This window comes from Sceloporus undulatus, chromosome 6 (genome assembly GCF_019175285.1).
Source record: "Sceloporus undulatus isolate JIND9_A2432 ecotype Alabama chromosome 6, SceUnd_v1.1, whole genome shotgun sequence".
Lineage (NCBI taxonomy): Eukaryota > Metazoa > Chordata > Lepidosauria > Squamata > Phrynosomatidae > Sceloporus > Sceloporus undulatus.
The window spans coordinates 92,392,579-92,412,930 of NC_056527.1; the positions used below are offsets into that span (position 1 = coordinate 92,392,579).

Below are 20,352 nucleotides of genomic sequence, written 5' to 3' on the forward strand. Positions count from 1 at the left end.
ACTTCACCCACACTGGAAAAAAGGAAGAAGCAGGTTGAAGGAGGACCTTCCAAAGGCATCACAATGAGAGCATCACATCCTCTTAAAACACCAGAGGGCAGCATAAGGCAGGACTCTGTCTGTCCCTGGGAGGACACTGAATCAGAGGATGCTTTACTGAAGCCCGGTTCACATCCTTTAAATGTGAGTGACATTCACTTAAAGACACCCAGCAGTTTGCAAAGTAAAAAAGCAGAAATTGCTCCTTGGGAAATACAAGAGGAAACAGATATTAAAGCAACCATATGTCCCTGGGAGAATGATGACACCCTAACACTGAAAAGAGGATTGGAAAAGGATGTAAATGCACAGTCCAAAGAGGAGAAAAAAGAAGTTATTGCTGCAGCACCAGAGAAAGAAAGCAATGGTAAAAACAAGTCAGTCTTTATTAAGCCTAAGCTCCAGAGCATCTATCTATCCAAAGGCAGACCAAAGCAATCAGATAGTGTGGAAAGCCAAAGGTCTTCTGTTTGTCCTTGGGAAACTGAGGGCACTGAAGTCAGCATTAAAACAGCAGAAATCTGCCCCTGGGAGGTGATTCCAGCTCCATCAGCTACAAAACCCACAAGAGATGAAACAGATGGAGCCACAAAAAAGACTGGAGATACTGTGGCTAAAGCTCCAAAGAAGGTAAGCAGTCCTGGAGAATCTGTCTGCCCTTGGGAAACTATCGACACAAATGACCCATCATCTGGGCTCACTGCAAAGAGTCCAGGCCTATCTAAAGTCAGCTCTAAAAAATCTAGTAGTACTGACAGCCTCAAGGCAGATGTGTGTCCTTGGGAAAGTCAAGAAGCTGAACCCAGCCCAAAGGCAGATGTATGTCCATGGGAAGTGTCTGAAAGCCCAGTAAGTAAGAGACCATTGCTGATGGCTGCAGGGACTCTTGAAAACCACAGGAAACCTTTACTGAAGCAAACAGGCTCTTCTAAAACAGTGGAGAAGATAACCAGCCCTCAAGAACCTGTGTGCCCATGGGAGACCATTAGTGAACCTACTGCTAAACCTGAACTGTCTAAAATCTCTTCAAAGAAATCTGACAGTGCTGAGAGCTTAAAGGCAGAGGTCTGCCCTTGGGAGGTTGAAGCAAATGTTTTGAAAAGGGATGATGACGGCAGGAGCTCCAAAATGGAAGACAGCAGGAGCTCATCTCCAATGAGCATCTCTGAAGCAATGGAAAAATTGAGCAGGTCACGTGAGGACATCTGTCCATGGGAGAGCATGGAACTTGAGGAACCTTTAGCGAGATCTGCTGGTCAAAGCCCAGCTCTCTCCAAAGCTGGATCAAAAAAATCTGATAGTGCTGAAAGTCTAAGGGCAGAGGTTTGTCCATGGGAGGTCATGGAAGAAGAGGAAATGACCCCCAAAGTAGACATATGCCCATGGACAGCAGCCACAGCCCCCTTTGAAAAAGGGAACATGAGGCAAAGCCCTGTTGAAGCTTCTAGAAGAAAGAAGGGCCAGCTGCCTTTGAGAAGTCCAGATTCAAAGAAAGCTGAGCAAGAAACATCATTTAAGAAAATAGAGAAGTCAAAAAGCCAGCAAGAGCCTGCCTTCGTCTGGAAGAGTATGGAGTTTGACAAACCACCTGCCAAAAGCACCCGAAGTCTAGACCTGTTGCAAGTGAGTTCCAAAAAATCTGAGAGTGCTGAAAGTCTAAAGGCAGAAGTTTGTCCATGGGAATTCCAGGAACTTCCAACAGAAGCTAAAACTGAAATCTGCCCAAGGACAGCAGCTGAAGGACCATCAGAGAGGGATTCCTTAAAAATGGATAAGGGAATGGTTTCCAGAAAGGAAATAACCACCACATCAATGACAAAAATTTTGAAGACAGAGGAGAAAGTGAGTGGCTCTCGAGAATCTATTTGTCCTTGGGAGAGCATGGAACTACCAAGCAGTCCAAGTCCAACCCTGTCCAAAGCTGGCTCAAAGAAATCAGACAGTACTGAAAGCTTGAGAGCAGAAGTATGTCCTTGGGAAGTTGAGGAAGAAGAATGCCTCACAAAAGCAGCACCAGTTGATGAGGGGTTAAGAAAAAAGACCTCAAAAGGCAAAGTAAGTCCAGATGTGATGAAAACTGAAGGAGAAACCTTACCTAAAAAGGTAGAGAAGACTCGTAGCCATCCAGGATTCACTCACGCTCAGAAGAGTAATGAGGAGCTGTCAGTCAAACCCATGAGTAAAAGTTTAGACCTGTTCACAGTTGACTCTGTGAAATCTGACAGTGTCGAAAGTCTAAAAACTGAAATCTGTCCGTGGGAAACACAAAGTATTACAGCTATTAAAAAATCTGATGTGTGTCTCTGGGAGGCAGTTGGGGCTCCATTAGGAAAGGGGGCACTGAGTAAGGATAGGGCTGGCATTTCTAAAGGGGCTAAAAAAGTGGGTTCAACAAGCCCTGGAAAAACATTCAAAGCCCCAGAGAAAGCTAGCAGTCCTCAACAATCTATCTGTCCATGGGACAGTTCAGCTGCTGCTGAAATCTCAGAGACAAGCTCTTCTGCTAGTGCTTCATCAAAGAAATCTGACAGCACAGAAAACAGGAAAGCAGAATTCTGCCCTTGGGAAACAAAGCACCCAGAAGCATCCCCTAAAGAAGAGACTTGCCCATGGGAAGTGGAAACTGTGATGCCCACTAAAGATGAAGGGCACACAACACATGCTAGTAGGACTGAGATGCCAACAGTAAGTATGAAAAGATATCAGAGCAAACAGGAAGGTCTGTCCGGACACAAACCTTTATGTCGCAGCCTCCCAGACACCACACCACCCAAAGGCTTAAGCAAAGAGAGCAGCTTACTGGTGGGTGTTTCCCCAAAAAGCAGAAGTGAAAGTACAACAGCAAGTGTCTTTACTTGGGAAGCAGAGGAAGGACCATCATCAACCAAAAAAGAGACTGTCGAAATCAGCAAAACCTTCTCAGAGGTGTGTCCATGGGAGGCAGAAAGTATCAGCCCCACTTCTGGCTCTCCAGCTGAAAGCAAAACAGAGAAGTCACAGACCGACAAAGCAGAGGGTCCTAGCAAAGCCAAATCAGATATTTGTCCTTGGGACTCTGACTGAACTGGTCACAAGTAAGAACTTGTTTAAAGTTTTTGAAATGACTGTTCATGTGCCATGTAGGATGGTTTGATGTTAGCCTATGGGCTGGCTATAAAAACAAATGAGACATCTACTAGCTATGGTGATTAAAGGAGCGCACTGATACTTGGAACAGGTTAAAATGTTTGTAAGAGGGGTGGACTACTATTATCAGAGAAAAGCTGTACCTTCCTGCCTTCATTTGCAGAAAAACCAGGCTAGCTGCAAAGCTCTGCATGTTCTGTTCTGTGTGCATAAACATGTAGCGTATAGATCCCTGCCTTGTGTCCTAATCCCACCCTCTACTTTTCACTCCTAACAACAGTATTTGGATAACATGCTCACAGTAAAAAACAACTCAAAAGTCGCTTTAAGTAAAGCAGGATGGTGACTTTAAGTAAGCAAGAGAACAAGGAGTTAATTAACAAGGGAACTTCCATACATCACACATCTCTTGCTGTCTTTTCTTTTATAATGGGATCTCAAATGGAAAATTAAATACTGAGGAAAATAACAAGATGATCAATGGTAATTAATAAGGATTGGACAATATGTCCCTCCAAAGTGTTACTTATTAGTTCAATTTAACAGCACATGTTCTATATTCTCTACATGGAAGTGGTGATACTATTCAAGTTAATTAACTAGTCTGTTCCAAACCTCTTATCCACTCTTGCCCTGGTTTTCACATTGGCTTTGGAACTACAAAATGTTAATGTGTGAATTATTTCAAAGCTGAATGTTACTCTTGGTTTCTAGTGTTTCCCCAAACTATTTCTTTCTCAATTCTGAAGACATTTCTACATATCTTTCCAGGAAAGCATAAGATGATTTATTTTATTTATTATTATTTTGTTATTACATGGAATGCTGTGATGTTTGTCTAAAGCAGTGAATCTCAGACTTTCTATCTTCTGAGCAAAAGCTTTCCATGCTGATGTGTCTGTCATGGATTCCCTGTGTGTGAGTTAAGTGGGAAACTTTGAAGCACAGATGCTCATCATGACAGTCCCCCATAATTATGCTCTCAAGAAAGCCCAAAAATACAAGTGGTTCTGTTGAACTGATTCTAGCAATTCTCATATCCACCAGAAGTTTGTCTTTTGTCAAGCTAACAGGCTTTAGTTGCTCATTCAAGAACAATCCATCCCACAAAAACTTTGAATGACTGCCAGAACATTTTTGCTAGAAAAATCCATTATCGCTATCAGCTGCTGTGTGAATAAGGACCGCAGCTAAACTCAAAAAGAGCAGGTAAACTGGAGGGGATGGGCTGACAGATTATGGTATCTTTGTTCCTACTAATCTAAAAGTCTCAGTATATCAACCCTGTGGAGCAAAATTCAACTACCCACTTACCAGTGGGTAGTTGAATTACATGTAGGACATTTTAAATTAAAGAAATTGAAGAAAAAATCAAATTGCAGAGGAGCTCTTCAGCGATCCAGACAGGAGCCTTTCCCAACCCAGCCTGGAAGCAGGAGGGATTAAACCCTGGGACCTTCTGCATGCAAAGCAGGTGCCTTACATGAACAGTGTGCACATTAGAAGGACAGTTTGGAAACACACTACTTTTGGGATTACAGCCTTCATAAACCTATAATGAGCTGAGGCATGTCACCAAAGTAACTTTCCCAAGCTCTGATTAGAATACACTCAGCACTTCCCTGCAACTGCATATTGTGGGAGAACATTTTGTCTGCATGCATCCAAATGAATGCAAACTGTATTTTGAAGGATGGGTGTCTGTTACCAGGAAACCAATGGGACAGGAGCTAAACCAGTAGTGCTTGAATCTTTTGCCTCAGGCTCTGATATATTTATTTTGTTCCATGAAACTCACCGTAAGCCACAAAATGTAATCCTACATCCAGCTGCATAGTGAAACCCCTGGTTCCATTTTATTGGTGAGATGTTTTGTAGCATAGCATCTAGGACACTGGATTATAGATCCATACCTGCTAACATTTCACAAATGAAAAAAAGAAAATGTGTGGCTAAGCAATGTCAGACTATGGTAAAGATAATAAGAGTTATTAGAAGAACACACAAGCTAGATGAAGCAGTTTGAATTTAGTTTGCAGTAACTGAAGTAAGCTGGGGACAAAGGGGAAAATGGAAGGAGAGAGAAACTGGGATATTTTTAAAGCAGCTGAAAAAGTGGGACGAAAGAGGTTTAATTAGGACTATCCCTGCCAAACTGGCACAATTGGAAGGTATATAAATCAGACAATCTCTGATCTGGAGCAGATCCATTGACTCAACTGTCAAATGCAGCTTTATGTAAATAGGTCTGCCCTTGCTGGGACTAGCAATAAGATCCAAGCCTCTGATTCAACTCTTGCCTTCCCCATGAGATCATTGAATTGTCTTAGGGAAGCCATTTTCTTTCTGCTTCCATTTTCCTATCAGCAATGTGGGAAATAATAGGACTCAGCTTTATTAGATAATGCATATCAAGCATTTTGAATGCATGAAAGTGCTATGCAAATATTTATTACTACTATTATTATATATAATAATAATTGCTATAGCACCCAGCATGGCTCAGAAGAATCATTAATGATCATTCAGTTTTCCCTGCTCTGGAGCATGAGTGCCTCTCTCTGCTTGCTCAAACATCCTCATCAGGTGCCCTACAAGACTGGCCACAAACACACTACTTTGTATAGATTTTTAAAAGTCTTTCTTAGCAGAGGCTCCATATGACTCTATTTGAGTACAGTATAATGAACTTGCCTTCTCTTTATAGCAGCTCTACAAATCTTTTATCATCCCATAGCCCAAACTTTCCCTTGTACAAAATATTCCATGCCCTATCCACAAGAATCACTGCAGAAAAACTCCTGTGACAATAGTTGCCACATAAAATTTAAAACAGACTCTAGCAGGTGGTACAATAGACGCACATGTGCTTAGATGTAAAAGGTCCCAAATTCTGTCTAAACCCTTGGGGAGCTGGCTCCTGTCAATGTAAAATAAATACTGTAGGCCTGATGAAATTGTGCAGCTGTCCAGATGTTGAACTGTAATTTCCAACACTTCTAGCCAGCATAGCCAATGATGAGGAATGTTGGGATATTGCAATTTAGCAATATCTAAACTGCATGATTACCACTCCTGACCAAATGTATTGTTCCATTCATTGGTGGGACACAGATGAGAGCACCTTCTAGCATACACTTGGGCAAGTGTATATGGAGAAAGTTGCTCCTTAAAGAATTGAAGTCCAACTGTCAGGGGTTTAAATGTCATAACAGGTCACCTTGAGATCAGAATGGCCCTGTATTTGCTTTCTGGAGAGTTTGGGTATATTGGAGCTTCTCAATTAGTTTTTTTAAAAAAACTATAATTAGAATTTTGCTATGAACAATGTAAGGGTACCAGACAACACTGTTAAACCAAAGAAGACTCAAGTCTGTTTAATACTTGGAGTGAAAAGTTAATATCTAGGTCCTTGTGTGAGCCATTTTGTGTTTCCTAGCAGCACAAATAGCAACAACAGAAAAACTGATATAAAATATTCTATTACCAGATTTGGCTTATGTCTTCATCATTCCCATCCTGCTGTAAACCAAGAATGGGAACCCAATGCTAAATTCAACTGAAGTTGTTTGTGGGAGATGCATACTAATGATGGGCACTAGATAACAGGGTGGGACCAAAAATACCAGCACATTTAAACTTAACTTATACTGCAGTAATTAAGCCTTAATAAAGTGGGAACTGTGCACAAGCTGGGAAACCATCAAACAATGGTGCAGTAGTGAAGGGGACATGAACACTTGAAGAAACCCACTCCTAGGGTCAAATTTTGCTTCAGAATCTGAGGTGCCCCACATCTGCTATAAACATTACTGGTCTGATTTGGTATAAGGTGACTTCCTGTGTTCTGGATGTATAAGCCTGCTCCTTAGCCATAGCACTGGAGGCACACTCTTCAGGTAAATAAACCAACTCACCATCTACGTTTAGAGAATATCCTTAGTGTTGTTGAATGATTCTCTGATTTAAAAGTGTCTCCTCCCTTAGAAGGCAAATTCAAACTCCCACAGTGGGATGACAAGGCCTGCCTGGGCTCCATAAGCCAGCTAGTGAGGATCAGAGAGTTCAGAGACAAATGAACGCACACATCAAAAGATGAGCCCATTCAGTATTAGTATTCCATTCACAGGTCCTTCACCCCATCCAGGAATCAGAACATCAGAGAGTATTTTCTCTCTCAAGAGATATTCCATTGAGCATTGATAATCTCCTCTGCTCCCATGCACTATACAATGAAAAACAAAAGAGCAGGAAAAAAATTTGGCTTTATCATAAAGCTTGGGTCCAAATTTTTGCATTTTGGAGCTCACCTCCTCCTGTGAACTGTGTCTATTGCGCCTTTAGGAAGTATTGCTAATGTAGTAAAGTCACCTGTCTGTCTCAGCGCTGAGTATAAAACAACATCAGCTTATTCTGTAATAAATGTAAATACATAAATAAAAGACTTATCTATATATTGACAGGATGTGTGCAGTTGGTTTTTTGGATGTATAGCATGGATGGATGATGATGATTATTTTTTTTGCAATGAATGACCTGGTGCCAACTTCAGAACATTCACTAATGCAACCTTCAAACCAAAGTAATGCACTAGCCCAGTTCGAAATATATTTACTTGGATGTCCCAAGAGCCCACTGAGATTACATTGTAAATATATTTAAGATGTTCTCCGCACATTAGTTATTCAATTTTGCACCAGAGAATCTTGAAGTAAACCAGAATAAAAACAGCTTAGACCACTGTCTCTCTAGTTCTACTGCCTTCCCATGGTGGAAGTAAATTATTGGTCAGCCCAGTAGGAAGTGAGCAAAATTTACAACTTGATGGTATCAATTCAGCTTTTATACAACACCTTGTATATGCATGTGTACCTTCAGCTCACCTGTCAACATAGGGTGACCCCATTAATTTCATTGGGTTTTTTTAGGCAAGGAATAGTCAGATGGGTCTGCTAGTTCCTTCCTCTGAAATAGAGCTCATAGCACCTAGTATTCATTGAACAGAAGTAACATCTGAGACAAAATGTAGGCCTGTGACTCTAGCAGTCACTTCTTTTCTGTATAATTTTTAGCAGCTTTGCCTGATGAAGAAACCAGTGAAGCTTTGAAAGCTTGCATGATATATTTTGCGCTTTTAGTTGTCCCCATAAAGGTATTGCTGTTCTGTGGATTTTGCATTTTGTTATACTACCCAGTTACCCTTACCATTGCAATATAGTGATCCCTTCATTTTTGCGGGGGATCCATACCCGACACATACACTGTGAAAGCAGAGGCTCCCAAATATTCAAGCCCCATAGGCTTGAATGGGGCGTGTCCCCACGAGCGCAGGGAGCATACTGCAGAGACACACCTTATTGAAAATAACAGAGGTCACCCCTCCATGAATATTCAAGACCACGGATCTCAAGTTCGTGAGAACCAAGGGGCGACTGTATATTATTTGTATAACTCAAAGAGCTGAGGCACACAAAAACAGACTGCTTAGTAACTTGTAATGTGTTTGTAGCAGAGACATGTTGCAAAGTAAAGACTTTAAAGGTGTGTAGCTGTCTCGTCCACAAGATTCCACAAAAACTCCGAAGTGATATTAAGTACAGAATTTCAACTTTACCAATTAAATTAAGCAAATCATTAGGCCTGATGATTGCATGAATATTTTTAAATATATAGGCCTCAGGTAAGCAACTGCCCTCTCCCCGCTGTTACTGGATTGATGCTACCATAATCCCTCACTGCTGGTTAGTACAGAGAACTGTAGCCCAATAACATATTCCCTTTCCCTCATACAGTATATGTAATGAGCTAGAGAGATTACTAAATCAGATTTCCGGGTGGCAGCACCTGCAACATGATACATAATTCTTTGCCCCACCTCTAACAAGCAATAAGAGGATGAACTATGCTAAACACTGAAAACTGAATGTATGAAACTGCAGTCTGTTCAGTTTGCATAATTTCCATGGACTAATTTTTCCTCCAATAGACAAACATGGAGGACAGTTATGGAAACTATGCAAAAGGAGTCCCTAAGCCACGATATTTGAGCTAGCATTTCAAATCTCATTGGCTGTAATGGTGAGGGTGTGGGGCAGAATAGCCATGATTTAGCAGCCACTGGCAATGCATCATTGCCTGATGAAAAATTACAATATCCCCTACATGAAAGGATTTCTCTACAGGAAAACTGCTGGATCTCAAGCAGCTATTTCACTCATACTGCACTATAAACTAAGGGCCTCTATCTAAAGCAGGTGAGGGCCACTGTGGTCTTCCAGACGTTAATAGCCTACATCTTCTTACCAGTTCTAGTTGCTATAGGTGATGGTGAGAACTCTGGAGGATGTAGGCTATGTAAGTTCAGTTTTCACTGTCAAGTCTCAACCATATAGCATGGAAAAGAATGGATATTTCAGAACATGTGCAGAATTCTCATTACCACTACAGAACCTCACCCAGCAACTCCAGCCTCACTGGTATTAGATGTACCTCCTTGAGGAACAATTTTTTTATCCTTCTCTTTTAAAGAACTGAAAATGGTGCTTTCAGGTCTATTCCTTTACTGATCAATATATAAACCAGCAGCAACTGATCTTACAAGGAAAACCCCACAAACTGGAAAGGTAGAGCACTTCTGGTGGTCTGCAATCTGCTAAATGGCCCATACATTTTTAGAAGCTTGGAGTTACTTCTTTTTTTCTTAATCCTCACAGACTTGAATATGAAAAAGCCTATGAATGACAACTGGAACAGAGTCATGAAAACAGAAAGGCGTTTAAGGCTGGTAGCACTCAATTCAACAGCAGTTCCCATGCCCAATGTAAAAAAAATCTGTCCCTTGTGGTCTGTTCTCTTGGCATTATTTGTACCACTGTGCCTGTGGAGTTGTTACACCCTGGGAAAGACTGAGTTCTTCATATTCTTGTGACGGGTCCAGCTTTGGTCCTGGAATCATAATAGTCTGTAAAGCACATGGAAAAACAACAAGAAAGACAAAAATTAGTCTAGTCCATCCATTTTCTAAGACACCACAGTTCGTTATGATACTAGCTTAATGCCCATCAGGTTTAATGGGAGGAGAGTACTGCATTCTTTCCTGATTCACACACTTCAGTTCCCAGCCCCCAACTTGATTCTGCTAACCTTTTTCTCATCCAAAACAGACTTTGGAACATAAGAAAAACAGAAGAAATGCTTTGCACCCCCAATTCAGAAACATGCACTCAGGGTGTGAGAGGAGGAAAGCAATGATATTAAGAACTGTTTCATCTCCAAGTCCTCTGGGATGGATAAATAAAAAGAGAGAAAGAAGCTGCATGTGTTGAAACACACTAGTTGATGCCACAACTTATGAACTGCTTTCAGCATGGTTTTTCTCCTTTCCATAGAGTCCCTGTCAATAGTTACAAGTTACACCCCATGCAATACTGCCTTTCCATGTGTAGCTCTGTACTGTTCAATACTGAACAGCAGTCAGCCCATTTATAAAGGTGAAAGCAGAGACAGAACCACAATGGTGAAGGTAAACCAGCACCTGTAGAGCCCAATTCCTGAAGCAAAAAGCATTTTTCTCCTTCTCAACTGCATCCCTCTTAACATCACAGCTCAAGGCTATGCCAGTTTCTGTCTGCAAAGCCCCATCCTATCGTCTGTATGTCTCCACCTTGGCTTTCTCCTCTCAGTGATGCCAGACTGTGATGCAAATGTTGGGTCTGAAGAGCGTAAGAGAGTATTGGGACTCAGTTAGGGTAAATACAGCCTCTTCTATTGCTAAGTTGTTCATAGTGAATTTATTTATATCTTAACAATTGAAGAACCACTATTACCATACAATGCAGTGCCGCTACAACTATGGCACCCTTTCGAGGGCACAAAAAGGAGCTGCTTTTTGTGACTCCTTTTTGCACCCTCCAAAGGCCGGATCGGGGCCGCAAGAAAGCAGTGGTCTGTCAAGCCGCTAAGATTACAGATTTTCACTTGTCCTAGGATTATAAAAATCCATGATAGGGTATGAACCCATGCCTTTGTCTTCAGCTAAAACAGACTGCTATCTACAATTAAATTGAGTCCCTCTTGCAGAATTCAACACCAGAAAGATATCTTCAAACAAGATGCAAATGATGTCACTCTCTTTAGGCACAACAAAACCCCAGCTTCAAATCTCTACATTGCCAGAGAAGTTGAAAATCTTATTTTATGGATTAAAACTCCCAGAACATCACAGCTAGTCTGGCAATTAGCCATTCTAGGAGTTCTAGTCCAAAATAAAACGTCCAACCTCTGGCTCTCAGAGGGAGTTTGACCAAGCCATTCCCTTTTAACCCAAGATAGAATATATAAAGCATCTTCTAAGACAAAAAAATGTTACAGGGGAGGAAATGCCAGCAATATCACATTGCTTGGATGGGGTAGATTGCTTGCATGCATGTAGACAAGGACTGTTTTAGAAATAACAGAGTTGGGGAAGATGCTGGAGCAGCATGCTTCAGGTAAAGTACCTTGATGATGGGATCTTTGGGAGGTGCCCAAGCTGGAACAATCTTGCCATGTAATCTCCATTGACCATATGGATTAACCAGATGCCTCTCAAAAACAAGATATTCCAGAACATCCTTTGGTGCCTGCTCTCCACCATGCATTAGCCTCCCAAACCGGTCATAGATAGCAAGAGTCTGCCAAGAAAAAGAGTAAATCAAGTTTCATGGAGTTATACAATGGCAGGCAAAACACATGCCATCCAGGATGGGGTGGCTGTATACACGTACCTGTCGGCTGTGCATTCGAACTGTGACTTGTCCATACAGATTGTCTTTGTTCACCATAGTGGGGCATCGCACTTGAACCACCCGAGGGGGCTGCAAGGACTCCAGAAAACTCCACCGGATAGTCTTGTATCTGTTTCCTCGTACCATTTCCTAGTAATCCAACAACCATGTTTAGCATTAAGGATAATTCTATGATTTTAGCCCTCTAATATTAATTATATCCCTGTAAAATCCTACTGCTGTTTCAGACTGCCAAAGCAGAGAATACCAGGACAGCTGGTATAGGGTGCAAGGAACTAGAAGAAAACTCTGCTAAATATAACCATTTTAGTAGGGGGAAATTTAAGAATTTCAGAAATTTGATGCTATCAAGAATTAACTGATGTAAGAATCAATTGAACTGACTATGTAGTGCAGCAGCCATGCAGAGCTGAGCCACAGCTACAACAACTGCTGATAACTTTAAGCACTGTAATTGTAAGTAACATAAAGCAAATATTTATTATTATTATTATTATTATTATTATTATTTCAGAACATGATTTCTGCAAGGCATAAGGCCTCTGGACAAAGGGGAAGGATTTTTTAAACTACATCCCTGTGTCTACAAATACAATAAACCCTTGTAAGATACTAAGAAAGGTCTCTTCTACTCATCTGTAACACCAGGACTCCCTTTGACTCCCACAAGGGAAAGTTCACTGCCTCCCACAATGTGAAGGAAACTTAAGTAGGAAAATGCAAGCCTATAGCAACCCAGTTCTCTGTCCCTCATGCCTGGGCTTCATATGTGGCAAACTCTAAGACAGCTTCATAGGTTTGTGTAGGGATTGAACACGTGTGTGTAAGGCATGTGGAAGAGAAGCACTGTACTCCATTATCTGGTGGTTCAACCTCCAATGACCTGAACAGACACTTTAGAGATGCCCTGAAGAGCTTATACAGATATCACACATGTGAGAGAATGTCACAAATTGTTGACACTTCTTTCTGTGATCTGGGAGGAAATTTCAACTTCGTAGCAATTTTTTTCTGATCTCATCATAGATATTTACCGGGTAACAGCGTTCAGTCACTAAAGAATGCAGCTTCTGTTTGTTAAAGCTGTAAAGAATAAGGGGGAAATAAATTACCACGATGGCTAAGCAGAACAACTCTGTCAATATATTTTTCCTTGTTCTATGATTTCAGCCCTCTTTGTGAACACAAATGGTACTCTATTGGTAGCAGAAAAAAATAATACCCCCCCCCCAATGTCAGAATTCACACAAACAGATGTGACCTCAAAATTTTTGACAGCCTCTATGAACAGCGGTACTCTCAAGCAACTACCTTATTCCACCCTCCTATTTTTAAGCACATAACAGTGCATATTCCGGATCACATTATTTATTCCAAGCTCCTTCCTTAATGTGACACAACCACTGTGTCTGTGTGAACTGATCAACACTGGATCACTCAGTAAGGACTTAGTTCATTAGTGTAACTAACTTTCTGGCACAACAGGTTCACATGCAGCAGAAGGCTTGAGACATTCCCATCCACAAAACAGGGGTCTACAAATGCTGCCTTAGCAGTTACCACTGACTCCTTCACCAAGCTGTCTCCATGTGTTAGAGCAGGGATTGGGAATGTATGTCCCTCCAGATGTTGTTAGACTCTAGCTCCCATTAGCTCCAGCATGGCCAGTTGTGAAGAAAAGTGGAAGGTTCTTGCCTTTGTTCAGACTATCCTCTGCAGCAGCCAGAAGTAGTATTGGTCTCTCCTGCTGGTTGTGCAAAAGCACAACAGAAAAGGAAATTCATACTGCTCTTTGTTCTCTGTGAACACCAGAGTATGGGGGAAATTGGCCTTCCCACCCTTGTAGCTGAATTCTCAGCAAGGCTGGTTACCAAATGTAAAAGTATACAGTTAACTGAATATTGGACCCCTGATCTTTCTGATCATCTTCAACATATATACAAGCCTGCTAAGCACTGAGTTGTCTTGAGGTGGCTATCTAAACATGGTTAGGTATAGTGAAAACATTAGAAAAATTCCATTAACAGCACAAGCACACACATCAGGGCCTGGTATTTTTGCCATAAAAAAGCAGGTTAACAGAAGTCTCTTGCACTAAATAAGAGAGTTCAGGGCTCCAATGAAACATTTCTAACTTACTTTATTCCACAACCTTCTGGATCTAATTAGGATGTGCAACTAACATATGAGTCAAGGGTGGGAGCAATAGTAAGAACTCACTGAAATATCTTGAAGAGTCTTACTTTGTCAAGTTATTATGAGCTTCAATGAATATATCCTGGGCTTTTTCTGCAAAAGTTTTGGTGCTGAAATCAGGATCATAATCTTTGATCTTTCGGATTCTGCCAAGGCAAGAACAAGACAATTCTGAGGAAGAGAAAACAGTTATGATACAAAAAAGCAAAGGCTCTCAGTTGTGTCTCTTCAGATTTATGAAGACTATTCATAAACAAGTACCATGAAACTCCTGCATAGATAAGGTCTGGCTTTCTCATTTAGTTTACTTTGTCTTGATGCAATTGTGGAAGGAAGAGAAGTGTTCTGAGAAGTCCCTCCAACCAATTTCTTGCTTTGATTTTTATTTTTATTCTTTAAAAAGCAACACAACCCTTGTACTGGAATTATGAACTGACCCTGTCTCCAAGAAATTAAGTAGGGCTGTCTCGACCAATTAGTATCTGTCTACTGGAAGTGAAACAAACCAATTCAAAACTGCTATACTAGGAAGTATGTTAGGTACTGCAACTGCAGCCTAAATGAAGGGCCAAAAATTGTCCACTTCTGATTATCTGAATTGGTTGCCAAAAGATGTTGTGATGCCCCTAGGTTCAAAGGGCTTTTTAGAAGTTTAAATCCCTGCCAAAATGAATTGAGATATTAATGATTTAACTGTGATATACGTAAGAACCAAATCCCCATGTTCCGCAACAGTATACCACAGTTTGGCAGGATTTGGGGACAACTTCAGTTTGGGATGAGACAGAACTTTATGCTCTCAGTAGAAGCTTTTCTCTTTTCCCACTCACAGTAAACTTATGTTCTTTGAGGTATTTAGGTAATTGCACATTTGTATGAGCCAGTCAATAAAATCAGAAACAAGTATACTGTATATGCTTGAGTATAAGTCGATCTCATGTATAAGTCGAGGGCAGGTTTTGGGGACAAAATTATGAATATTGATATGACCCTTGGATAAGTCGAGGGTAAAACTCAGGGACATGCAATAAAGGATCTAAATGATGAAGCAAAGGAAAACAATGCCAAAGAACCTACAATATTATGGCAGGCATAACCATTTTGGCTCACACTAAAGCCTGGATGGAAGAGAGAGTAGAGGGAGTTCAGTGCTTTCAGGACAGATTGCACTCTTGTCTTTCAATAGGGGATGGTTCCTTTTTTAATAAGAGTTTACATTGACCTGTGGATAAGTCGACCCAGGTTTTTTGAGTGAATTTTTGACTAAAATTTCTAGACTTATACATGAGTCTATGCAATAACTCTCAAGTGTGTACCATTTTAGAATGGAGATGAGGAAAGCTCAACATTTCAGAGTACACCCCCATAGCTGAAGAAAACTAAAAAAATATCTTACCTATGGAAAAGCAGTATGCATATACAATCAGCCAAGCCATGCTTTCCCCCTATATTTTCATATTCTTTACATACATTCATATGATGATACAATCAGATCCACCTGGAGCTGCAATGTCAAGAGGCAGTCCCAGAAGAAACATGCAATGTGCCTTTCTGAAATAACGTACATCGACTATAATTGTTCTAAGCTTTTGGAGTCTGAGTAGTCCTTATGACCAACAGATGCTTGAAAGGAAAAACAGTGTCATGAAATGGCCAGATGGGCCATGGGATGCAAGGCTTCTACAAGAGAATCATACTTACGCCAGCTGCGAAGCTGCAGTCTGCTTGACCTGTTCTGCCCTTTGTTTCAGTCCTTCTTTTGACAAAGATGACACGCGTGCATCCCCTTCTGGAGGAACATACGGGTCGAAGATGCCAGCTGTGTAATGAAACCAGGAAGCAAGCAGAGATGGTAAAAGGTTATTTTAAAACTAAAAATACAAACCCCTGCCCAAAGTAAGATTAATTTCAAAAATCCATGAACAATAACAAATGCATTATTTCTCATTCTGAGCCATATATGCATTCCCAAGCCAATACTAATGCATTTAAGAATGCCTGCACTAAAAACTTGGTCCAAATTAAACAGGTTGGGGAAGGAATCTGTGGAGGTGCAGGAAACAAGAGTTCAGTAACACTTCGCTAAAGAAATGTAGCAAGTACATTAGCAACAGCAAGTACATTTCTATACCGCTCATCAGTGCACTTACTGGTAAGCACTCCTTAAGCAGCTGACAAAGTGTAAGCTGATTGCCCTCAGCAAGCTGGGTACTCATTTTAGCAACCTTGGAAGAATGCCAGGCTGAGTCAATCCTCAACCTCTGGCTGGAATTGAACTCACAACCTTGTGGTTTGTGAGTGAGTGGCTGCAGTAGAAGCATTTAACCAGTGAACTGAGGTCCAGGTTTAAACTGAGTGGCCCTCACCAGCAGCCTCAACTCACTATTTCTACCCAAGGACTTTTTGTACTGAAAGTGTGGGATACAGAAATACAAAAACTAGTCAACCAATATTGATAAACTGGGGACACACACTTGCCTTGGGAGCTTTATGCAGCCCACAGATGGAACTTTGTTCATTCCTGGACTAGAACTTCTTTTTTTGGCAACTGACTTTTGTTGGTTGTCATCTTTTACTTGCAAGAAATTTTTAAAATGGAAAAGCATTGGACACTCTGCCTTCACCCTGAAGGAGAACAGTCTCATTTCATTACTGCATGATCCTACATCTTGCTGTGCTGCATTTATAGAACAGGGCTGCATTATGAATTATCCCACTGCAAAATACTGGATGAGCACTGTCTGTAACAAAGGGGACCTACAACACAGTGTATCTTCAGCATTTTCACTCCTCACCCAGAGGACTCCTCGCATTTTGGACTACAACTATCTTGGAATGGAAGCCTTGTACTACCATTCAGATTTTTCCCAAAATGTAGGCTCTGTTGAGGAATAGGAAAGGGACAGAGAATACTTTGTCCTCTACAGGGTTGCCAGCCCCAAGCTGGTATCTTCCCATCTTGCCTTGTCTCAAGACAATTACAGTGTTTTAGGTTAGGAAAACCAAGCTTTCTACCATATAAACTTGTGTATAGGTCAACCTCATGTATAAGTCAAGGGTGGGTTTTGGGTCTCTTCTCTACTGTTTCTTAGACAAATGTGTTTTTACCGTAACAATCTTCTTTTTGTAAAATGGGTATTTAAGTTACATTTGTGATTGTTCCTATTCCGTATGGCAGGCATTTTGTGACTGTGCCCACAACACTTTTGCAAAATGCCAAATATGCCTAAGGTTGGGGATTATTATAAAACTGCCAGCAGTTCAAGCACTTTGCTCTCCTTGTCCTTGATATTCTTTTGCAGGCGGAGTTTTTTTTCAACATGTATATTCCAATTCTTAACAACAGACATGATAATTGAATCACATAGTTTGTCCTTTCACTACTTTGGCTTTAGACAAGCAGAGGTTGCAGGCTTAAAAAGAAACATTTTAATTATAATTTACAGTATCTCGTTCTTCTTGTAGCCGGAGTTCCCCACATTTTTATTTGTGAGTGGCTCAATTTCACTGTTATATACTCAATGGACTGAGCTCATCTTTCTGCTTAGGCAAATGGTCACAATCACCTACCTGTGCAGGTAATATTTATAGGTCGTGTCATCGGTTCATGAGGTATCACCAACCCTGCAGCCCTGGCATGCTTTCTCTGCTCTTCTGGTGTGGAATACTTTGCACTGACAGAAGGAGGAATGAAATGGCGTCTTTTTGTTCTCACTGGGATCACAAGAGAAGATCGAGTCAAGCGAGCAGGATTCAATAAACACTCGGAACCCTATGGAGTAATAAAAGCAACAAAACTCAGTCAAACCTTAGGTGATGAACTATTTATTTGCTTTCCAAGCCAACATAATTTCACTACAACCAGAGACAGTAGGCCAATATGTGTGTGTTGTGTGCCTTCAAGTCGTTTCCAACTTATGGCAACCCTAAAGTGAAGCTATTGCAGATTTGTTCTGAGGAGGTTTGCCACTGCCTTCCCCTGAGGCTGAAAGCAGTTAACAGAATGCAGATGTGTGGTTTCTTTCTACGTCTTCACAAGAAGGCTAGGATCTTTTTCCTCTACAAAATTCCTTCAGTAGCCAAAATCAATGCATACTCCTGCTTTCCAATCACTACACCACTCTGGCATGCTGATATTCCAGAATAATATGGCTAAGTTTCCGAATTATACAAAGAGAGAGAGTGTGTGTGTGTGTCTTTAGGGAGCCAGTGTGACATAGTGGTTTAAGTGTTGGACTATGACTATGGAGACCAGGGTTCAATTCCCACTCATCCACAGAAACCCACTGGGTGACCAAGGGCAAATCACACTCTCTCAGCCTCAAGGGAAGGCAACAGCAAACCTCCTCTGAACAAATCCTACCAAGAAAACCCCATGATCAGTTTGCCTTAGGGTCACCATAAATTGGAAATGACTTGAAGCACTCAACAACAACAACAACAACAACAACAACTGGACCTTGCAATGTAGCATAAGTTTTCATAGACTTGGTCAGCTTCCTCAAATGCTATAACAGATTGAAAGCTAAATTAAAGGAGCTACTACATTCCCTCTCTCCTCATCCTTCCCTTTCTCAGAATCAAACATGGGGTGATTTTAAAAAGGTGAATCACCTTAGAGTCACCAGAAGTGGGAAAGGACTTGAAAGCACACAAGAACAACAAAAAATATAGTCTTTTTTTATAGTCTACAGAATGAAAACTACCCATTCTTTTAAGCGTTGTAAACAAGAAATAGACCTTCAAAGTCATAGCCATGTTAGTCTAGAAAACTTTTGAGATGAACTGAAAGAGAGAAGTCAGTAGCATGAGCTTTTGTAGACTTGAGCCTACTTCTTCAGATGCATCTGGACTTACAGGAAAAGAGATTCCACCTCAACATTAGGAAGACCTTTCTGACAGTAAGAGCTGTTTGACAGTGAAATGCGCTGCCTTGGAGAGTGATGGAGTCTCCTTCTTTGGAGGCCTTTAAACAGAGGCTGGATGGCCATCTTTTGGGAGTGCTTTGATCGTGTATTCCTGCATGGCAGAACGGGGTTGGACTGGATGGCCTTTGTGGTCTCTTCCAACTCTACGATTCTACGAATGAGATTAAAGGCTTAGGAAAGCTCATGCAGGGTGGCCAGATGTCCTAACCACTAAGGAGAACAAGGCACCACAAAATGTAGGGTCTTCAAGAAAAATGTAGGACATGACCCAGTAAAAGCTAAAAACACTAAAGATAAATCCATCCTTCTTAGGTCCAAAACACACTGCAGAAATAATCCAGTTTGAGACTGATTTAACTGCCCTGGCTCAGTAGTCAGGGAATCCTGGGAATTGTAGTTGACTGTGGCATCAGAGCTCTCTGACAGAGGAGGCTAAAGGGTTCACAAGACTTGAATTCCCAGAATTCCTTAGCACTGAGCCAGGGCAGTTAAAACAGTCTCAAACTGGATTATTTCTGCAGTGTGGATTGCACCTTAGATTTGCTCAAAATGGAAGACGTTTTCAAATCCCTCCTAGCCAGTGGTCCCCAAACTGTGCTTTTAAAGGGCTTTGGAACTTCAGGTCCCAGAATCCCCAACATGGCTGAGGCTTCTGGGAGCTGAAGTCCCAAAATCTCTTAAAGGTCCTGCTGCCAACTTTCTCTCTTTCATTTGGTCTCAAAAGGTGCTGCAAGATCCCCAAGAAACAGATTGAGAAATACTCCTGAGTAACCACAAAGCATGCTCCAATCCCTCGGGGGAACATAAATGCGAACCCAGCAGCCCCTCACTCAAGTCCCTTCCCTCCCAATACCTGCAAAGAGGCGCACAAGGAAAGCCTAGCAGCCACAGGCCTCAAGGAAGCCGCCATTTTGGGAGCAGCGCTTTGCATGATGGAAGGAAGGAAGGAAAGAAGGAAAGGAGGCGGCGCTGGGAGGAGGAGCAGAAGGAGGAGGACATTTCCTTTCACTTGAATCACTTCCAGTGCTTCATAGGGATCTCTAGGCTGGAATAAGCCACTTTGGCCACACTTTAACTGCCCTGGTTCCAGGCTATGGAATTCTGGGAATTTTAGTTTACTCCATTTGTCCTGTGACGACTGTCCTTCAGATATGTGAAAATGGCTGTCAAATCACCTCTTAGTTCCAAAGGCACACTGCAGAAATAATCCAGTTTGAGACCGCTTTAACTGCCCTGGCTCAAGGCTATGGGATTCTGGAAACTGTTGTGGCACTAGA

General features: G+C 41.4%; 2 protein-coding genes across 2 annotated transcripts in view; one reads left to right on the forward strand and one right to left on the reverse strand.

The window, feature by feature from the left end:
* The window catches only part of GPR179 (G protein-coupled receptor 179), a 47,766-nt gene extending 43,914 nt beyond the window's left edge, over positions 1–3,852 (forward strand). Inside the window, exon 12 of the mRNA XM_042473471.1 lies at positions 1–3,852. This exon is cut by the window's left edge and continues 12 nt beyond it. Within this exon, the coding sequence (XP_042329405.1) occupies positions 1–3,102 (3,102 nt within the window). The 3' untranslated portion in view covers positions 3,103–3,852.
* A 4,791-nt stretch (positions 3,853–8,643) lies between these two features.
* Positions 8,644–20,006, reverse strand: MRPL45 (mitochondrial ribosomal protein L45). The gene is made up of 8 exons (XM_042473470.1): positions 19,929–20,006; positions 17,718–17,919; positions 15,849–15,966; positions 14,195–14,293; positions 12,986–13,034; positions 11,931–12,080; positions 11,664–11,837; positions 8,644–10,126 (listed from the first exon to the last, which is right to left on the reverse strand). The coding sequence occupies exons 1-8, from the start codon at positions 20,004–20,006 to the stop codon at positions 10,025–10,027; spliced, it is 972 nt and encodes a 323-aa protein (XP_042329404.1). The 3' UTR covers positions 8,644–10,024.
* Positions 20,007–20,352: the final 346 nt, after the last annotated feature.

Excerpts from the sequence above, each read along its gene's own strand:
- MRPL45 (XM_042473470.1), bottom strand. The coding sequence starts at position 20,006 with ATGCAAAGCGCTGCTCCCAAAATGGCGGCTTCCTTGAGGCCTGTGGCT. Across the intron at positions 12,081-12,985 it reads TGACTGAACGCTGTTACCCG|GAAATGGTACGAGGAAACAG; the intron begins GTAAATATCTAT and ends TTGGATTACTAG. Across the intron at positions 10,127-11,663 it reads CCAAAGATCCCATCATCAAG|ACTATTATGATTCCAGGACC; the intron begins GTACTTTACCTG and ends TGTGCTTTACAG.